The sequence below is a fragment of the Salvelinus alpinus genome, chromosome 19 (genome assembly GCF_045679555.1).
Source record: "Salvelinus alpinus chromosome 19, SLU_Salpinus.1, whole genome shotgun sequence".
Classification (NCBI taxonomy): Eukaryota; Metazoa; Chordata; class Actinopteri; order Salmoniformes; family Salmonidae; genus Salvelinus; species Salvelinus alpinus.
Genome location: NC_092104.1, coordinates 26,352,021 through 26,372,727, shown reverse-complemented (window position 1 = coordinate 26,372,727; position 20,707 = coordinate 26,352,021). Strand labels below are relative to the sequence as shown.

The 20,707-nt window shown below is 47.9% G+C and overlaps 1 protein-coding gene across 7 annotated transcripts in view; it reads left to right on the top strand.

Annotated features, from left to right (window-relative positions):
* fbrsl1 (fibrosin-like 1) overlaps nt 1-20,707 on the top strand; it is a 476,892-nt gene that overhangs the window by 271,142 nt on the left and 185,043 nt on the right. For 5 of the 7 annotated variants that reach the window (XM_071354120.1, XM_071354119.1, XM_071354123.1 and 2 more), the window contains exon 5: nt 2,275-2,319. The exons of the other annotated variants lie outside the window; for them this stretch is intronic. In XM_071354120.1, coding sequence (XP_071210221.1) covers nt 2,275-2,319 — 45 coding nt within the window. The remainder of the gene's footprint in view (nt 1-2,274; nt 2,320-20,707) is intronic. 7 annotated transcript variants of the gene reach the window in all.

Genomic DNA, 20,707 nt, shown 5'->3' with positions numbered 1-20,707 from the left:
ACGCTAAAGAGCTTACAGCTAGGCAGCAGGCCTATGCTAAAGAGCTTACAGCCAGGCAGCAGGCCTACGCTAAAGAGCTAACAGCTGGGCAGCAGGCCTACGCTAATGAGCTAACAGCTAGGCAGCAGGCCTACGCTAAAGAGCTTACAGCTTGGCAGCAGTCCTACACTAAAGAGCTAACAGCTAGGCAGCAGGCCTACGCTAAAGAGCTAACAACTAGGCAGCAGGCCTACGCTAAAGAGCTAACAGCTAGGCAGCAGGCCTATGCTAAAGAGCTAACAGCTAGGCAGCAGGCCTACGCTAAAGAGCTAACAGCTAGGCAGCAGACCTACATTAAAGAGCTTACAGCTCTGCAGTAGTCCTACGCTAAAGAGCTAACATACTTTCTGTTTTTTTAAACAGAGGAAACACTAAAACAAGGATTTGGTCAAATACTTAGGACAGGTTTTGTCATGTACGACATCCTAGAGTCACCGGATACATTTCGCACTGAATGGCATACTTGTTTAACCACTGTCTGTCTCGTATTAAAATTCCACATGCCTCTTTTCATTTAAAGCCCACCTGGCTTTCATTCATGGCATCTAGGTATGTTAGAGTTGTGTGCTGTTTTGGCTGTTGTTATTATAGTCTAAATACAGTATCACTGTCAGCTGACGCATTGAGGACACAACAAAGGCCTTCTTTCAGCATAATGACTAAATTATGTGCTTAAGTCATTTTCACGCTTATCTCGCGTCTAATGTCGCCTGCAACATCAACAAGCCCTATCTGCTTCCTCCAAACTTTCTCAATTGGATATACTGTGGCTCCCCGGCAAATCTGCCAGAAAATGGCTGTGATGGATTTTACAGATAGGGAGAAGATGTTGGCATGAGAGCAAAGAGGACTTTATAAGAAATGTGAACAAAGGAGAATTGATTCTCTTCAGAAGTGTAAAGGAAAGAAAAGAGGGACTGAGATAGGGGGGTGGCAAGGAAACGATCCTCATAAGGCTTTTTATGAGACCTTTAAAGATAGATTTGATTTTAATTTGGGTAATGTGAGGAACACAGTCATCCATTGAACCGGGGTGTCTTATGACTGGCTCGACGCTTATCGCTCTTTAGCCTTGTGTTTCCTCGGTCTGCAGTTTGGGTTCAGGGATAAGGCAGAGTGCAGAGACAGAGAGGTATTTTTAAAAGCTCCTGCACTTACTGCTTAGTTCATGAACTTCACTTCTTTCTTTTTTCCTCTCCTTCCTTAGCTAGTTTGCTCCAAGGACAACCTTATTAGTATCTCCCAGACAGGAGCAAGAAAGCCTGCAGCTTCTGTTTACAGGCTATTCAATCACTTTAAGTACTGGTGGCAGACTGATTTTCTTGGAAACACATTGGCTACAATCCCCCCTGACTCTTAACATACATGTTATTTATCATATGAAATTGTGGAACTGTCTGGCTGGCCAGTTTTACTAGGTTTTCCTAAGAGGCGGAATGTGGGGTAAGGGGATTGGGTTAGGGGGGTAGGGGTAAATGGGAGCTTGAGGTAGAGTATTATAAAGCTAGGAAGCCTTAATGTACGCCAGGAAATACCTTTGAGTGCTGAGAGATTGACTCTGATGAACTGAAGTGGTTTACGTATATAACGCCTCAGTAGGTGATGTGTGATCTTTACAAGTGCAGAAAAAAAATATATATATATATATATTTGTGTCTCACTTTCTTTCCTTTGGGCTTGATATTAAACATAACAGACAACAAAGCACACATGGAAAAATATGCCCAATGTCTGAGAAAACGGTTTATGTTCAGATTGAGTTATTTGAACTGTCTAGCCTTGCTTATAGTTTGCAAACCTAGCATAGCCTAACACACATTTTATCCAAAGTGGCTTAGAACACTGAGTGCATATATTTGAGTATATAAGACCCCGCGGGCATTTAACCCATAACCCTGGCATTACTAGTGCCACGCACTTACTAACTCAGTCACACTGGACCACCGTCATGTAGTGTAAGTGGAGGAGGTCATTAAGATTGAACATACCGTCACATTCCTGCTTCTCAGTGTCTCTGTGTTTTTGTGACCTCAAACCTGGCAACATCCTCTTGCAACAGCTGCTCCCTCCTCTGCTAGCTCTGCAAGGCCAGGAGAAAAAGAGCTGACGTTCGTACGCCAGGCGGGATGGCTGTGCACCAGATCTTAATATAGCAGCAGGCCAAGCCAGGCTAGGCAAGCACGGTGGCGGTAGACAGACCCACACCAATTAATGACTGTTGTCTCTTCTTTGCAGTTCACTTCTTTAAAAAGAGGCGAGCCCTCGTTTGGGAGACATGAGGTGAGGTCACATAAGCTAAGGGTCACATGCATGCATGTGCACACACACACACACTCCTACCATTTTCACCCTTGTTTGCACTTCTCTATATGTGCAGACTGCAGACAAAGGCAAAGATGTTATGGCCAGTATTTGGGTCCTTGTATAGCTTTGTATGATTCTATAATATATGTAATATGTATACACACAGGTTGATTGATTGCATGTATTAGATAGTTTAAGAATATACATACATAGCCATATCACTCATAGGAATATTTCCTCTCACATACTCGAGCCACAACATATCAGAATATAGTTTGTTTGTTTAGATTATATCAGCCTTTGTGCCTCTAGGCAGTATGATTGTGCTTGACAGTTGGAATGTATTACGTCACTAAAAGGTTATGAGAGATATTCATTGTCCAAGTATTGAGCAATGTATGTGCAAGTATTGGGAGGTATTGAGTGTCAGCTTTGTTTTAAATACATCTCAGGGCTTTGAGCTCATTCAGCTAGTTCTCAGTCTCTCTCTCTCTCTCTCTCTCTCTCTCTCTCTCTCTCTCTCTCTCTCTCTCTCTCTCTCTCTCTCTCTCTCTCTCTCTCTCTCTCTCTCTCTCTCTCTCTCTCTCTCTCTCTCTCTCTCTCTCTCAGTCTCTCTCTCTCTCTCTCTCTCTCTCTCTCTCTCATGTCCCCCTTCGCTCCACTTGGCTCTGTAATGAGGAGCGTTCATCAGCCATGTTTGAACTGTAGACAGGATTAACTTGGCTAAAGACTTAATGCACACCTCACTTCCTTGCTCCCCTGTGCACCCAGTCACAGCTCTGCCTGTGTTTTCCTTAACCAGGCCATAGAATCGACAGGGAGCTCCGCTCTGCTCTCTCTCTCTCTCTCTCTCTCTCTCTCTCTCTGGTCTCCAGGGCCTCCTCCTCTGTAGCCCTCATTTCCACAGAATTAATTGAGTTCTCATTTTCTGGGAAAGCTATCAGGAAGGCAAAGAGAGAGAGAGAAAGAGACATAAAGAGAGAGAGAGAGACATAAAGAGAGAGAGAAGACATAAAGAGAGAGATAGAGACAGGGAAAGAAAGACAGCAGAGAGGGGGCTGTGGAGGGGGCCTCAGAGAGCCTGCTCTCCCAGTCTTCCAGGGGTGGTAGACAGCCACTCGGCACCTCCGGGATGTGGAGGCCCCACTTCACCAAGCCGCACCACACGGCGCTGTGGTGGCTTTATATCTTTATCTTTTCCACAGGGACCCTGCTGCCAGCTCACGGAGGGTTCAGGGAGGCCCTGTGGGCCCCGTGTTCAGGGTCAGGGAGACATGCTGTGTCCCCCCAGAGCAGAGAGAGAGAGCACGCTGGGTCCCCCAGAGCACAGCACGCCTGCTACTGTCTCACTTTAGCTCTTGTGTCTACTTTAGTACTAGTGCATACAGAGACAAGGATACAGCTCTCATACTGCGGGCACAGCAAGTTGTGCTGCTACTGTGAGCTAATGCTAGTTAACCGCTAACCTTTCCACCCCAGTCTCAGTGTTGGTGTGCCTACTAGAACAACATAGAGGCAGGATGTGACATCACTGCACAGGAGTAGCTTGTGTTTCAGAGACGAGAGAGAGATGGGATGATATGTATGTACGCACTGACCCTAGCTTTATAACACACATTACAGAGATGAAAGAAAGAGATGACATGTATGAAGCTAGAAAGAGAGAGAGAGAGAGAGAGAGAGAGAGAGAGAGAGAGAGAGAGAGAGAGACGATGACGTGTATGAAGAGTTACAGAGAGAGAACAAGAGAGAGATAGGATGACATATATGTATGCACTGACCTGACCCTACCTTCATCTGAACCCGTTCAATTATAGACTATTACAACTTGACTCACTATAATATTGATGTGCGGGCGGGCCACAGACGTCTTCGATTGCCCCGCTGTAAGTTGAGACAAACACTTAAGAAGTTGTTACGGTGGATTCCTCTTCCCCAATGTCGCTGCTTTAGCTTTAGTACTCAATAATTCAGAACCTAGCTAGCGTTAATGAGTTCCCCATAGGCTGGTCCCTTAGGAGCCTCCCCACTGTCATGTAGTTATATATCATGTCGCTTTTCAAATCAATTACATTTTGATCTGATAGACATGTAATTCAGCCTGATTGAATTTTCTGCACGGCGATAGCCAAACTGTTTTTGTGGAAATAGAAACGGAGCCAGTCAAAACGGGAATCTCCGTAATTATAATGGTATTTCTTCCTGATGTAGGCTGCCTGCTCACAAGTTTAAAAAAACACACAAGACGTAATTATGATAATAATTACAATATGGGGCTGTAGTGGAGTGGGTTGAGCACTTCAAGTTCCTTAGTGTCCACATCAATAAGGAATTTGAATTGGTGCACACACATCTACATAGTTGTGAAGAGGGTACGATAGCACCTTTTCCCTCTCAGGCGGCTGAAAAGATTTGGCATGGGCCCTCAAATCCTCAAAAGGTTTTACAGCTGCACCATTGAGGGCATCTTCACTGGCTGCAATACTGCTTGGTACAACAACTGCAAGGTACCCTACCACAAAGCGCTACAGGGAGTCATCACTGGGGCCGAGCTCCCTGCCATCCAGGACCTATATACCAGGCGGTGTCAGAGGAAGGCCCAAAAAAATGGTCAAATACTCCAGCCACCCAAGCCATAGACTGTTTTCACTGCTACCGCACGGCAAGCGATACTAGTGCACCAACAGGACCCTGAACAGCTTCTACCCACAAGCCATAAGACTGCTAAACAAGACTGCTAAATAGCTAATCAAATGGCTACCCGGACTACCTGCATTGACCCTTTTTTACACTCTTGCACTGACTCTACCTACACACTCACCCTCAATGTCACTCTCAATGACTGCATTCACGGTAAACGCTGCGTATGTCAAGTGGGTCACTAGTTGAACGGTACATCCGGTACATCACGTGTTGAACGGTACATCCGGTACATCACGTGTTGAACGGTACATCCGGTACATCACGTGTTGAACGGTACATCCGGTACATCACGTGTTGAACGGTACATCCGGTACATCACATGTTGAACGGTGCATCCGGTACATCACGTTTTGAACGGTGCATCCGGTACATCACGTGTTGAACGGTGCATCCGGTACATCACATGTTGAACGGTACATCACGTGTTGAACGGTACATCCGGTACATCACGTGTTGAACGGTACATCCGGTACATCACATGTTGAACGGTGCATCCGGTACATCACATGTTGAACGGTGCATCCGGTACATCACGTGTTGAACGGTACATCCGGTACATCACGTGTTGAACGGTGCATCCGGTACATCACATGTTGAACGGTGCATCCGGTACATCACGTGTTGAACGGTGCATCCGGTACATCACGTGTTGAACGGTACATCACATGTTGAACGGTACATCCGGTACATCACGTGTTGAACGGTACATCCGGTACATCACGTGTTGAACGGTGCATCCGGTACATCACGTGTTGAACAGTACATCACGTGTTGAACGGTACATCACATGTTGAACGGTACATCCGGTACATCACGTGTTGAACGGTGCATCCGGTACATCACGTGTTGAACGGTACATCCGGTACATCACATGTTGAACGGTACATCCGGTACATCACATGTTGAACGGTACATCCGGTACATCACGTGTTGAACGGTACATCACGTGTTGAACGGTACATCCGGTACATCACGTGTTGAACGGTACATCCGGTACATCACGTGTTGAACGGTACATCACGTGTTGAACGGTACATCCGGTACATCACGTGTTGAACGGTACATCCGGTACATCACATGTTGAACGGTGCATCCGGTACATCACGTGTTGAACGGTGCATCCGGTACATCACGTGTTGAACGGTACATCCGGTACATCACGTGTTGAACGGTACATCCGGTACATCACGTGTTGAACGGTACATCCGGTACATCACGTGTTGAACGGTACATCCGGTACATCACATGTTGAACGGTACATCCGGTACATCACGTGTTGAACGGTGCATCCGGTACATCACGTGTTGAACGGTACATCACGTGTTGAACGGTACATCCGGTACATCACGTGTTGAACGGTGCATCCGGTACATCACATGTTGAACGGTGCATCCGGTACATCACGTGTTGAACGGTACATCACGTGTTGAACGGTACATCACATGTTGAACGGTGCATCCGGTACATCACGTGTTGAACGGTACATCACGTGTTGAACGGTGCATCCGGTACATCACGTGTTGAACGGTGCATCCGGTACATCACGTGTTGAACGGTGCATCCGGTACATCACATGTTGAACGGTGCATCCGGTACATCACGTGTTGAACGGTACATCCGGTACATCACATGTTGAACGGTACATCCGGTACATCACATGTTGAACGGTACATCCGGTACATCACGTGTTGAACGGTACATCACGTGTTGAACGGTGCATCCGGTACATCACGTGTTGAACGGTGCATCCGGTACATCACGTGTTGAACGGTACATCCGGTACATCACATGTTGAACGGTGCATCCGGTACATCACGTGTTGAACGGTGCATCCGGTACATCACGTGTTGAACGGTACATCCGGTACATCACATGTTGAACGGTGCATCCGGTACATCACATGTTGAACGGTGCATCCGGTACATCACGTGTTGAACGGTACATCCGGTACATCACATGTTGAACGGTGCATCCGGTACATCACGTGTTGAACGGTGCATCCGGTACATCACGTGTTGAACGGTACATCACATGTTGAACGGTACATCCGGTACATCACGTGTTGAACGGTACATCCGGTACATCACGTGTTGAACGGTGCATCCGGTACATCACGTGTTGAATGGTACATCACGTGTTGAACGGTACATCACATGTTGAACGGTACATCCGGTACATCACGTGTTGAACGGTGCATCCGGTACATCACGTGTTGAACGGTACATCCGGTACATCACATGTTGAACGGTACATCCGGTACATCACATGTTGAACGGTACATCCGGTACATCACGTGTTGAACGGTACATCACGTGTTGAACGGTACATCACATGTTGAACGGTACATCCGGTACATCACGTGTTGAACGGTACATCACGTGTTGAACGGTACATCCGGTACATCACGTGTTGAACGGTACATCCGGTACATCACGTGTTGAACGGTACATCACATGTTGAACGGTACATCCGGTACATCACGTGTTGAACGGTACATCCGGTACATCACATGTTGAACGGTGCATCCGGTACATCACGTGTTGAACGGTGCATCCGGTACATCACGTGTTGAACGGTACATCACATGTTGAACGGTACATCCGGTACATCACGTGTTGAACGGTACATCCGGTACATCACGTGTTGAACGGTGCATCCGGTACATCACGTGTTGAATGGTACATCACGTGTTGAACGGTACATCCGGTACATCACGTGTTGAACGGTACATCACGTGTTGAACGGTACATCCGGTACATCACATGTTGAACGGTGCATCCGGTACATCACGTGTTGAACGGTGCATCCGGTACATCACGTGTTGAACGGTACATCACATGTTGAACGGTACATCCGGTACATCACGTGTTGAACGGTACATCCGGTACATCACGTGTTGAACGGTGCATCCGGTACATCACGTGTTGAATGGTACATCACGTGTTGAACGGTACATCACATGTTGAACGGTACATCCGGTACATCACGTGTTGAACGGTGCATCCGGTACATCACGTGTTGAACGGTACATCCGGTACATCACATGTTGAACGGTACATCCGGTACATCACATGTTGAACGGTACATCCGGTACATCACGTGTTGAACGGTACATCACGTGTTGAACGGTACATCCGGTACATCACGTGTTGAACGGTACATCCGGTACATCACGTGTTGAACGGTACATCCGGTACATCACGTTTTGCACGGTACATCACATGTTGAACGGTACATCCGGTACATCACGTGTTGAACGGTACATCCGGTACATCACGTGTTGAACGGTACATCACGTGTTGAACGGTACATCCGGTACATCACGTGTTGAACGGTACATCCGGTACATCACATGTTGAACGGTGCATCCGGTACATCACGTGTTGAACGGTGCATCCGGTACATCACGTGTTGAACGGTACATCCGGTACATCACGTGTTGAACGGTACATCCGGTACATCACGTGTTGAACGGTACATCCGGTACATCACGTGTTGAACGGTACATCCGGTACATCACGTGTTGAACGGTACATCCGGTACATCACGTGTTGAACGGTGCATCCGGTACATCACGTGTTGAACGGTACATCACGTGTTGAACGGTACATCCGGTACATCACGTGTTGAACGGTGCATCCGGTACATCACGTGTTGAACGGTGCATCCGGTACATCACATGTTGAACGGTGCATCCGGTACATCACGTGTTGAACGGTACATCACGTGTTGAACGGTACATCACATGTTGAACGGTGCATCCGGTACATCACGTGTTGAACGGTGCATCCGGTACATCACGTGTTGAACGGTACATCCGGTACATCACGTGTTGAACGGTACATCCGGTACATCACATGTTGAACGGTGCATCCGGTACATCACGTGTTGAACGGTGCATCCGGTACATCACGTGTTGAATGGTACATCACGTGTTGAACGGTACATCACATGTTGAACGGTACATCCGGTACATCACGTGTTGAACGGTGCATCCGGTACATCACGTGTTGAACGGTACATCCGGTACATCACATGTTGAACGGTACATCCGGTACATCACATGTTGAACGGTACATCCGGTACATCACGTGTTGAACGGTACATCACGTGTTGAACGTTACATCACATGTTGAACGGTACATCCGGTACATCACGTGTTGAACGGTACATCACGTGTTGAACGGTACATCCGGTACATCACGTGTTGAACGGTACATCCGGTACATCACGTGTTGAACGGTACATCCGGTACATCACGTGTTGAACGGTACATCACATGTTGAACGGTACATCCGGTACATCACGTGTTGAACGGTACATCCGGTACATCACGTGTTGAACGGTACATCACGTGTTGAACGGTACATCCGGTACATCACGTGTTGAACGGTACATCCGGTACATCACATGTTGAACGGTGCATCCGGTACATCACGTGTTGAACGGTGCATCCGGTACATCACGTGTTGAACGGTACATCCGGTACATCACGTGTTGAACGGTACATCCGGTACATCACGTGTTGAACGGTACATCCGGTACATCACGTGTTGAACGGTACATCCGGTACATCACGTGTTGAACGGTACATCCGGTACATCACGTGTTGAACGGTGCATCCGGTACATCACGTGTTGAACGGTACATCACGTGTTGAACGGTACATCCGGTACATCACGTGTTGAACGGTGCATCCGGTACATCACGTGTTGAACGGTGCATCCGGTACATCACATGTTGAACGGTGCATCCGGTACATCACGTGTTGAACGGTACATCACGTGTTGAACGGTACATCACATGTTGAACGGTGCATCCGGTACATCACGTGTTGAACGGTGCATCCGGTACATCACGTGTTGAACGGTACATCCGGTACATCACGTGTTGAACGGTACATCCGGTACATCACATGTTGAACGGTGCATCCGGTACATCACGTGTTGAACGGTACATCCGGTACATCACGTGTTGAACGGTACATCCGGTACATCACATGTTGAACGGTGCATCCGGTACATCACCTGTTGAACGGTACATCCGGTACATCACGTGTTGAACGGTACATCACGTGTTGAACGGTGCATCCGGTACATCACGTGTTGAACGGTGCATCCGGTACATCACATGTTGAACGGTGCATCCGGTACATCACGTGTTGAACGGTACATCCGGTACATCACGTGTTGAACGGTGCATCCGGTACATCACGTGTTGAACGGTACATCACGTGTTGAACGGTACATCCGGTACATCACGTGTTGAACGGTGCATCCGGTACATCACGTGTTGAACGGTGCATCCGGTACATCACATGTTGAACGGTGCATCCGGTACATCACGTGTTGAACGGTGCATCCGGTACATCACGTGTTGAACGGTACATCCGGTACATCACGTGTTGAACGGTACATCCGGTACATCACGTGTTGAACGGTACATCCGGTACATCACGTGTTGAACGGTACATCCGGTACATCACGTGTTGAACGGTACATCCGGTACATCACATGTTGAACGGTGCATCCGGTACATCACCTGTTGAACGGTACATCCGGTACATCACGTGTTGAACGGTACATCACGTGTTGAACGGTGCATCCGGTACATCACGTGTTGAACGGTGCATCCGGTACATCACATGTTGAACGGTGCATCCGGTACATCACGTGTTGAACGGTACATCCGGTACATCACGTGTTGAACGGTACATCCGGTACATCACATGTTGAACGGTACATCCGGTACATCACATGTTGAACGGTACATCCGGTACATCACGTGTTGAACGGTGCATCCGGTACATCACGTGTTGAACGGTGCATCCGGTACATCACGTGTTGAACGGTGCATCCGGTACATCACGTGTTGAACGGTACATCCGGTACATCACGTGTTGAACGGTGCATCCGGTACATCACGTGTTGAACGGTACATCCGGTACATCACGTGTTGAACGGTACATCCGGTACATCACGTGTTGAACGGTGCATCCGGTACATCACGTGTTGAACGGTGCATCCGGTACATCACGTGTTGAACGGTACATCACGTGTTGAACGGTACATCCGGTACATCACGTGTTGAACGGTGCATCCGGTACATCACGTGTTGAACGGTGCATCCGGTACATCACATGTTGAACGGTGCATCCGGTACATCACGTGTACATCCGGTACATCACATGTTGAACGGTACATCCGGTACATCACGTGTTGAACGGTGCATCCGGTACATCACGTGTTGAACGGTGCATCCGGTACATCACGTGTTGAACGGTGCATCCGGTACATCACGTGTTGAACGGTGCATCCGGTACATCACGTGCATCCGGTACATCACGTGTTGAACGGTGCATCCGGTACATCACGTGTTGAACGGTACATCCGGTACATCACGTGTTGAACGGTACATCACGTGTTGAACGGTACATCCGGTACATCACGTGTTGAACGGTGCATCCGGTACATCACGTGTTGAACGGTGCATCCGGTACATCACATGTTGAACGGTGCATCCGGTACATCACGTGTTGAACGGTGCATCCGGTACATCACGTGTTGAACGGTACATCCGGTACATCACGTGTTGAACGGTACATCCGGTACATCACGTGTTGAACGGTACATCCGGTACATCACGTGTTGAACGGTACATCCGGTACATCACATGTTGAACGGTGCATCCGGTACATCACGTGTTGAACGGTACATCCGGTACATCACGTGTTGAACGGTACATCCGGTACATCACATGTTGAACGGTGCATCCGGTACATCACCTGTTGAACGGTACATCCGGTACATCACGTGTTGAACGGTACATCACGTGTTGAACGGTGCATCCGGTACATCACGTGTTGAACGGTGCATCCGGTACATCACATGTTGAACGGTGCATCCGGTACATCACGTGTTGAACGGTACATCCGGTACATCACGTGTTGAACGGTACATCCGGTACATCACATGTTGAACGGTACATCCGGTACATCACATGTTGAACGGTACATCCGGTACATCACGTGTTGAACGGTGCATCCGGTACATCACGTGTTGAACGGTGCATCCGGTACATCACGTGTTGAACGGTGCATCCGGTACATCACGTGTTGAACGGTACATCCGGTACATCACGTGTTGAACGGTGCATCCGGTACATCACGTGTTGAACGGTACATCCGGTACATCACGTGTTGAACGGTACATCCGGTACATCACGTGTTGAACGGTGCATCCGGTACATCACGTGTTGAACGGTGCATCCGGTACATCACATGTTGAACGGTACATCCGGTACATCACATGTTGAACGGTGCATCACGTGTTGAACGGTACATCCGGTACATCACGTGTTGAACGGTACATCACGTGTTGAACGGTGCATCCGGTACATCACGTGTTGAACGGTGCATCACGTGTTGAACGGTACATCCGGTACATCACGTGTTGAACGGTACATCACGTGTTGAACGGTGCATCCGGTACATCACGTGTTGAACGGTGCATCCGGTACATCACATGTTGAACGGTACATCCGGTACATCACGTGTTGAACGGTACATCCGGTACATCACATGTTGAACGGTGCATCCGGTACATCACATGTTGAACGGTACATCCGGTACATCACGTGTTGAACGGTGCATCCGGTACATCACGTGTTGAACGGTGCATCCGGTACATCACATGTTGAACGGTGCATCCGGTACATCACGTGTTGAACGGTACATCACGTGTTGAACGGTGCATCCGGTACATCACGTGTTGAACGGTACATCCGGTACATCACGTGTTGAACGGTACATCACGTGTTGAACGGTACATCCGGTACATCACGTGTTGAACGGTACATCCGGTACATCACATGTTGAACGGTACATCCGGTACATCACGTGTTGAACGGTGCATCCGGTACATCACATGTTGAACGGTACATCCGGTACATCACGTGTTGAACGGTGCATCCGGTACATCACATGTTGAAAGGTACATCACGTGTTGAACGGTACATCCGGTACATCACGTGTTGAACGGTACATCACATGTTGAACGGTACATCCGGTACATCACGTGTTGAACGGTACATCCGGTACATCACGTGTTGAACGGTAAACCACGTGTTGAACGGTACATCCGGTACATCACGTGTTGAACGGTACATCACGTGTTGAACGGTACATCCGGTACATCACGTGTTGAACGGTACATCACGTGTTGAACGGTACATCCGGTACATCACATGTTGAACGGTGCATCCGGTACATCACATGTTGAACGGTGCATCCGGTACATCACGTGTTGAACGGTACATCCGGTACATCACGTGTTGAACGGTACATCCGGTACATCACGTGTTGAACGGTACATCACGTGTTGAACGGTACATCCGGTACATCACATGTTGAACGGTACATCCGGTACATCACGTGTTGAACGGTGCATCCGGTACATCACGTGTTGAACGGTACATCACGTGTTGAACGGTACATCCGGTACATCACGTGTTGAACGGTGCATCCGGTACATCACATGTTGAACGGTGCATCCGGTACATCACGTGTTGAACGGTACATCCGGTACATCACGTGTTGAACGGTACATCCGGTACATCACATGTTGAACGGTGCATCCGGTACATCACATGTTGAACGGTGCATCCGGTACATCACGTGTTGAACGGTACATCCGGTACATCACGTGTTGAACGGTGCATCCGGTACATCACGTGTTGAACGGTACATCCGGTACATCACGTGTTGAACGGTGCATCCGGTACATCACATGTTGAACGGTACATCCGGTACATCACATGTTGAACGGTGCATCACGTGTTGAACGGTACATCCGGTACATCACGTGTTGAACGGTACATCACGTGTTGAACGGTGCATCCGGTACATCACGTGTTGAACGGTGCATCCGGTACATCACATGTTGAACGGTACATCCGGTACATCACGTGTTGAACGGTACATCCGGTACATCACATGTTGAACGGTGCATCCGGTACATCACATGTTGAACGGTACATCCGGTACATCACGTGTTGAACGGTACATCCGGTACATCACGTGTTGAACGGTGCATCCGGTACATCACGTGTTGAACGGTACATCCGGTACATCACATGTTGAACGGTGCATCCGGTACATCACGTGTTGAACGGTACATCACGTGTTGAACGGTGCATCCGGTACATCACATGTTGAACGGTACATCCGGTACATCACGTGTTGAACGGTACATCACGTGTTGAACGGTACATCCGGTACATCACGTGTTGAACGGTACATCCGGTACATCACATGTTGAACGGTACATCCGGTACATCACGTGTTGAACGGTACATCACGTGTTGAACGGTGCATCCGGTACATCACATGTTGAACGGTACATCCGGTACATCACGTGTTGAACGGTGCATCCGGTACATCACATGTTGAACGGTACATCACGTGTTGAACGGTACATCCGGTACATCACGTGTTGAACGGTACATCACATGTTGAACGGTACATCCGGTACATCACGTGTTGAACGGTACATCCGGTACATCACGTGTTGAACGGTACATCACGTGTTGAACGGTACATCCGGTACATCACGTGTTGAACGGTACATCACGTGTTGAACGGTACATCCGGTACATCACGTGTTGAACGGTACATCACGTGTTGAACGGTGCATCCGGTACATCACATGTTGAACGGTGCATCCGGTACATCACGTGTTGAACGGTACATCCGGTACATCACGTGTTGAACGGTACATCCGGTACATCACGTGTTGAACGGTACATCACGTGTTGAACGGTACATCCGGTACATCACATGTTGAACGGTACATCCGGTACATCACGTGTTGAACGGTGCATCCGGTACATCACGTGTTGAACGGTACATCACGTGTTGAACGGTACATCCGGTACATCACGTGTTGAACGGTGCATCCGGTACATCACATGTTGAACGGTGCATCCGGTACATCACGTGTTGAACGGTACATCCGGTACATCACGTGTTGAACGGTACATCCGGTACATCACATGTTGAACGGTGCATCCGGTACATCACATGTTGAACGGTGCATCCGGTACATCACGTGTTGAACGGTACATCCGGTACATCACGTGTTGAACGGTACATCCGGTACATCACATGTTGAACGGTGCATCCGGTACATCACATGTTGAACGGTACATCCGGTACATCACGTGTTGAACGGTACATCCGGTACATCACGTGTTGAACGGTACATCCGGTACATCACGTGTTGAACGGTACATCCGGTACATCACGTGTTGAACGGTACATCCGGTACATCACATGTTGAACGGTACATCCGGTACATCACGTGTTGAACGGTGCATCCGGTACATCACGTGTTGAACGGTACATCCGGTACATCACATGTTGAACGGTGCATCCGGTACATCACGTGTTGAACGGTGCATCCGGTACATCACGTGTTGAACGGTGCATCCGGTACATCACGTGTTGAACGGTGCATCCGGTACATCACGTGTTGAACGGTACATCCGGTACATCACATGTTGAACGGTACATCCGGTACATCACATGTTGAACGGTACATCCGGTACATCACGTGTTGAACGGTACATCACGTGTTGAACGGTGCATCCGGTACATCACGTGTTGAACGGTGCATCCGGTACATCACATGTTGAACGGTACATCCGGTACATCACATGTTGAACGGTGCATCACGTGTTGAACGGTACATCCGGTACATCACGTGTTGAACGGTACATCACGTGTTGAACGGTGCATCCGGTACATCACGTGTTGAACGGTGCATCCGGTACATCACATGTTGAACGATACATCCGGTACATCACGTGTTGAACGGTACATCACGTGTTGAACGGTACATCCGGTACATCACATGTTGAACGGTGCATCCGGTACATCACATGTTGAACGGTACATCCGGTACATCACGTGTTGAACGGTGCATCCGGTACATCACGTGTTGAACGGTGCATCCGGTACATCACGTGTTGAACGGTGCATCCGGTACATCACGTGTTGAACGGTGCATCCGGTACATCACATGTTGAACGGTACATCCGGTACATCACATGTTGAACGGTGCATCACGTGTTGAACGGTACATCCGGTACATCACGTGTTGAACGGTACATCACGTGTTGAACGGTGCATCCGGTACATCACATGTTGAACGGTGCATCACGTGTTGAACGGTACATCCGGTACATCACATGTTGAACGGTACATCCGGTACATCACGTGTTGAACGGTGCATCCGGTACATCACGTGTTGAACGGTGCATCCGGTACATCACGTGTTGAACGGTACATCCGGTACATCACATGTTGAACGGTGCATCCGGTACATCACGTGTTGAACGGTACATCACGTGTTGAACGGTACATCCGGTACATCACGTGTTGAACGGTACATCCGGTACATCACATGTTGAACGGTGCATCCGGTACATCACGTGTTGAACGGTACATCACGTGTTGAACGGTGCATCCGGTACATCACATGTTGAACGGTACATCCGGTACATCACATGTTGAACGGTACATCACGTGTTGAACGGTACATCCGGTACATCACGTGTTGAACGGTAGATCCGGTACATCACATGTTGAACGGTACATTCAATTCAATTCAATTCAATTTTATTTTATATAGCCCTTCGTACATCAGCTAATATCTCGAAGTGCTGTACAGACACCCAGCCTAAAACCCCAAACAGCTAGTAATGCAGGTGTAGAAGCACGGTGGCTAGGAAAAACTCCCTAGAAAGGCCAAAACCTAGGAAGAAACCTAGAGAGGAACCAGGCTATGAGGGGTGGCCAGTCCTCTTCTGGCTGTGCCGGGTGGAGATTATAACAGAACTATGCCAAGATGTTCAAAAATGTTCATAAGTGACAAGCATGGTCAAATAATAATCATGAATAATTTTCAGTTGGCTTTTCATAGCCGATCATCAAGAGTTGAAAAACAACAGGTCTGGGACAGGTGGCGGTTCCATAACCGCAGGCAGAACAGCTGAAACTGGAATAGCAGCAAGGCCAGGCGGACTGGGGACAGCAAGGAGTCACCACGGGCGGCAGTCCCGACGCATGGTCCTAGGGCCCAGGTCCTCCGAGAGAAAGAAAGAGAGAAGGAGAAAATTAGAGAGAGCCAAGATTTTCAAAATGTTCATAAATGACAAGCATGGTCAAATAATAATCAGGAATAAATCTCAGTTGGCTTTTCATAGCCGATCATTAAGAGTTGAAAACAGCAGGTCTGGGACAGGTAGGGGTTCCATAACCGCAGGCAGAACAGTTGAAACTGGAATAGCAGCAAGGCCAGGCGGACTGGGGACAGCAAGGAGTCACCACGGCCGGTAGTCCCGACGTATGGTCCTAGGGCTCAGGTCCTCCGAGAGAAAGAAAGAGAGAAGGAGAAAATTAGAGAGCGCCAAGATTTTCAAAATGTTCATAAATGACAAGCATGGTCAAATAATAATCAGGAATAAATCTCAGTTGGCTTTTCATAGCCGATCATTAAGAGTTGAAAACAGCAGGTCTGGGACAGGTAGGGGTTCCGTAACCGCAGGCAGAACAGTTGAAACTGGAATAGCAGCAAGGCCAGGCGGACTGGGGACAGCAAGGTGTCATCATGCCCGGTAGTCCTGACATATGGTCCTAGGGCTCAGGTTCTCAGAGAGAAAGAGAGAACGAAAGAATTAGAGAGAGCATACTTAAATTCACACAGGACACTGGATAAGACAGGAGAAGTACTCCAGGTAACCAACTGACCCTAGCCCCCCGACACATAAACTACTGCAGCATAAATACTGGAGGCTGAGACAGGAGCGGTCAGGAGACACTGTGGCCCCATCCGAAGAAACCCCCGGACAGGGCCAAACAGGAAGGATATAACCCCACCCACTTTGCCAAAGCACAGCCCCCGCACCACTAGAGGGAAATCCTCAACCACCAACATTACAATCCGGAGACAAGGCCGAGTATAACCCACAAAGGTCTCCACCACAGCACAAACCAAGGGGGGGCGCCAACCCAGACAGGAAGATCACGTCAGTAACTCAACCCACTCAAGTGACGCACCCCTCCTAGGGACGGCATGAAAGAGCACCAGCAAGCCAGTGACTCAGCCCCTGTAACAGGGTTAGAGGCAGAGAATCCCAGTGGAGAGAGGGGAACCGGCCTGGCAGAGACAGCAAGGGCGGTTCGTTGCTCCAGAGCCTTTCCGTTCACCTTCACACTCCTGGGCCAGACTACACTCAACCATATGACCTACTGAAGAGATAAGTCTTCAGTAAAGACTTAAAGGTTGAGACCAAGTCTGCGTCTCTCACATGGGTAGGCAGACTGTTCCATAAAAATGGAGATCTATAGGAGAAAGCCCTGCCTCCCGCTGTTTGCTTAGAAATTCTAGGGACAATTAGGAGGCCTGCGTCTTGTGACCGTAGCGTACGTATTGGTATGTACGGCAGGACCAACTCGGAAAGATAGGTAGGAGCAAGCCCATGTAACGCTTTATAGGTTAACAGTAAAACCTTGAAATCAGCCCTTGCCTTAACAGGAAGCCAGTGTAGGGAAGCTAGCACTGGAGTAATATGATCAAATTTCTTGGTTCTAGTCAGGATTCTAGCAGCCGTAATTAGCACTAACTGAAGTTTATTTAGTGCTTTATCCGGGTAGCCGGAAAGTAGAGCATTGCAGTAGTCTAACCTAGAAGTAACAAATGCATGGATTAATTTTTCTGCATCATTTTTGGACAGAAAATTTCTGATTTTTGCAATGTTACGTAGATGGAAAAAAGCTGTCCTTGAAACAGTCTTGATGTGTTCGTCAAAAGAGAGATCAGGGTCAAGAGTAACGCCGAGGTCCTTCACAGTTTTATTTGAGACGACTTTACAACCATCAAGATGAATTGTCAGATTTAACAGAAGATCTCTTTGTTTCTTGGGACCTAGAACAAGCATCTCTGTTTTGTCCGAGTTTAAAAGTAGAAAGTTGTCAGCCATCCACTTCCTTATGTCTGAAACACAGGCTTCTAGCGAGGGCAATTTTGGGGCTTCACCATGTTTCATTGAAATGTACAGCTGTGTGTCATCCGCATAGCAGTGAAAGTTAACATTATGTTTTCGAATAACATCCCCAAGAGGTAAAATATATAGTGAAAACAATAGTGGTCCTAAAACGGAACCTTGAGGAACACCGAAATGTACAGTTGATTTGTCAGAGGACAGACCATTCACAGAGACAAACTGATATCTTTCCGACAGGTAAGATCTAAACCAGGCCAGAACTTGTCCGTGTAGACCAATTTGGGTTTCCAGTCTCTCCAAAAGAATATGGTGATCGATGGTGTCAAAGGCAGCACTAAGGTCTAGTAGCACGAGGACAGATGCAGAGCCTCGGTCTGACGCCATTAAAAGGTCATTTACCACCTTCACAAGTGCAGTCTCAGTGCTATGATGGGGTCTAAAACCAGACTGAAGCATTTCGTATACATTGTTTGTCTTCAGAAAGGCAGTGAGTTGCTGCGCAACAGCTTTTTCTAAAAAAAAATTTTTGAGAGGAATGGAAGATTCGATATAGGCCGATAGTTTTTTATATTTTCCGGGTCAAGGTTTGGCTTTTTCAAGAGAGGCTTTATCACTGCCACTTTTAGTGAGTCTGGTACACATCCGGTGGATAGAGAGCTGTTTATTATGTTCAACATAGGAGGGCCAAGCACAGGAAGCAGCTCCTTCAGCAGTTTAGTAGGAATAGGATCCAGTATGCAGCTTGAAGGTTTAGAGGCCATGATTATTTTCATCATTGTGTCAAGAGATATAGTACTAAAACACTTAAGTGTCTCTCCCGATCCCAGGCCCTCGCAGAGCTATGCGGATCCAGGACAGCTAAGCCCTGGAGGAATACGCAGATTCAAAGAGGAGTCCGTAATTTGCTTTCTAATGGTCATGATCTTTTCCTCAAAGAAGTTCATGAATTTATTACTGCTGAAGTGAAAGCCATCCTCTCTTGGGGAATGCTGCTTTTTAGTTAGTTTCGCAACAGTATCAAAAAGAAATTTTGGATTGTTCTTATTTTCCTCGATTAAGTTGGAAAAGTAGGATGATCGAGCAGCAGTGAGGGCTCTTCGGTACTGCACGGTACTGTCTTTCCAAGCTAGTCGGAAGACTTCCAGTTTGGTGTGGCGCCATTTCCGTTCCAATTTCCTGGAAGCTTGCTTCAAAGCTCGGGTATTTTCTGTATACCAGGGAGCTAGTTTCTTATGACAAATGTTTTTCGTTTTTAGGGGTGCAACTGCATCTAGGGTATTGCGCAAGGTTAAATTGAGTTCCTCAGTTAGGTGGTTAACTGATTTTTGTCCTCTGATGTCCTTGGGTAGGCAGAAGGAGTCTGGAAGGGCATCAAGGAATTTTTGTGTTGTCTGAGAATTTATAGCACGACTTTTGATGCTCCTTGGTTGGGGTCTGAGCAGATTATTTGTTGCGATTGCAAACGTAATAAAATGGTGGTCCGATAGTCCAGGATTATGTGGAAAAACATTAAGATCTACAACATTTATTCCATGGGACAAAACTAGGTCCAGAGTATGACTGTGGCAGTGAGTAGGTCCAGAGACATGTTGGACAA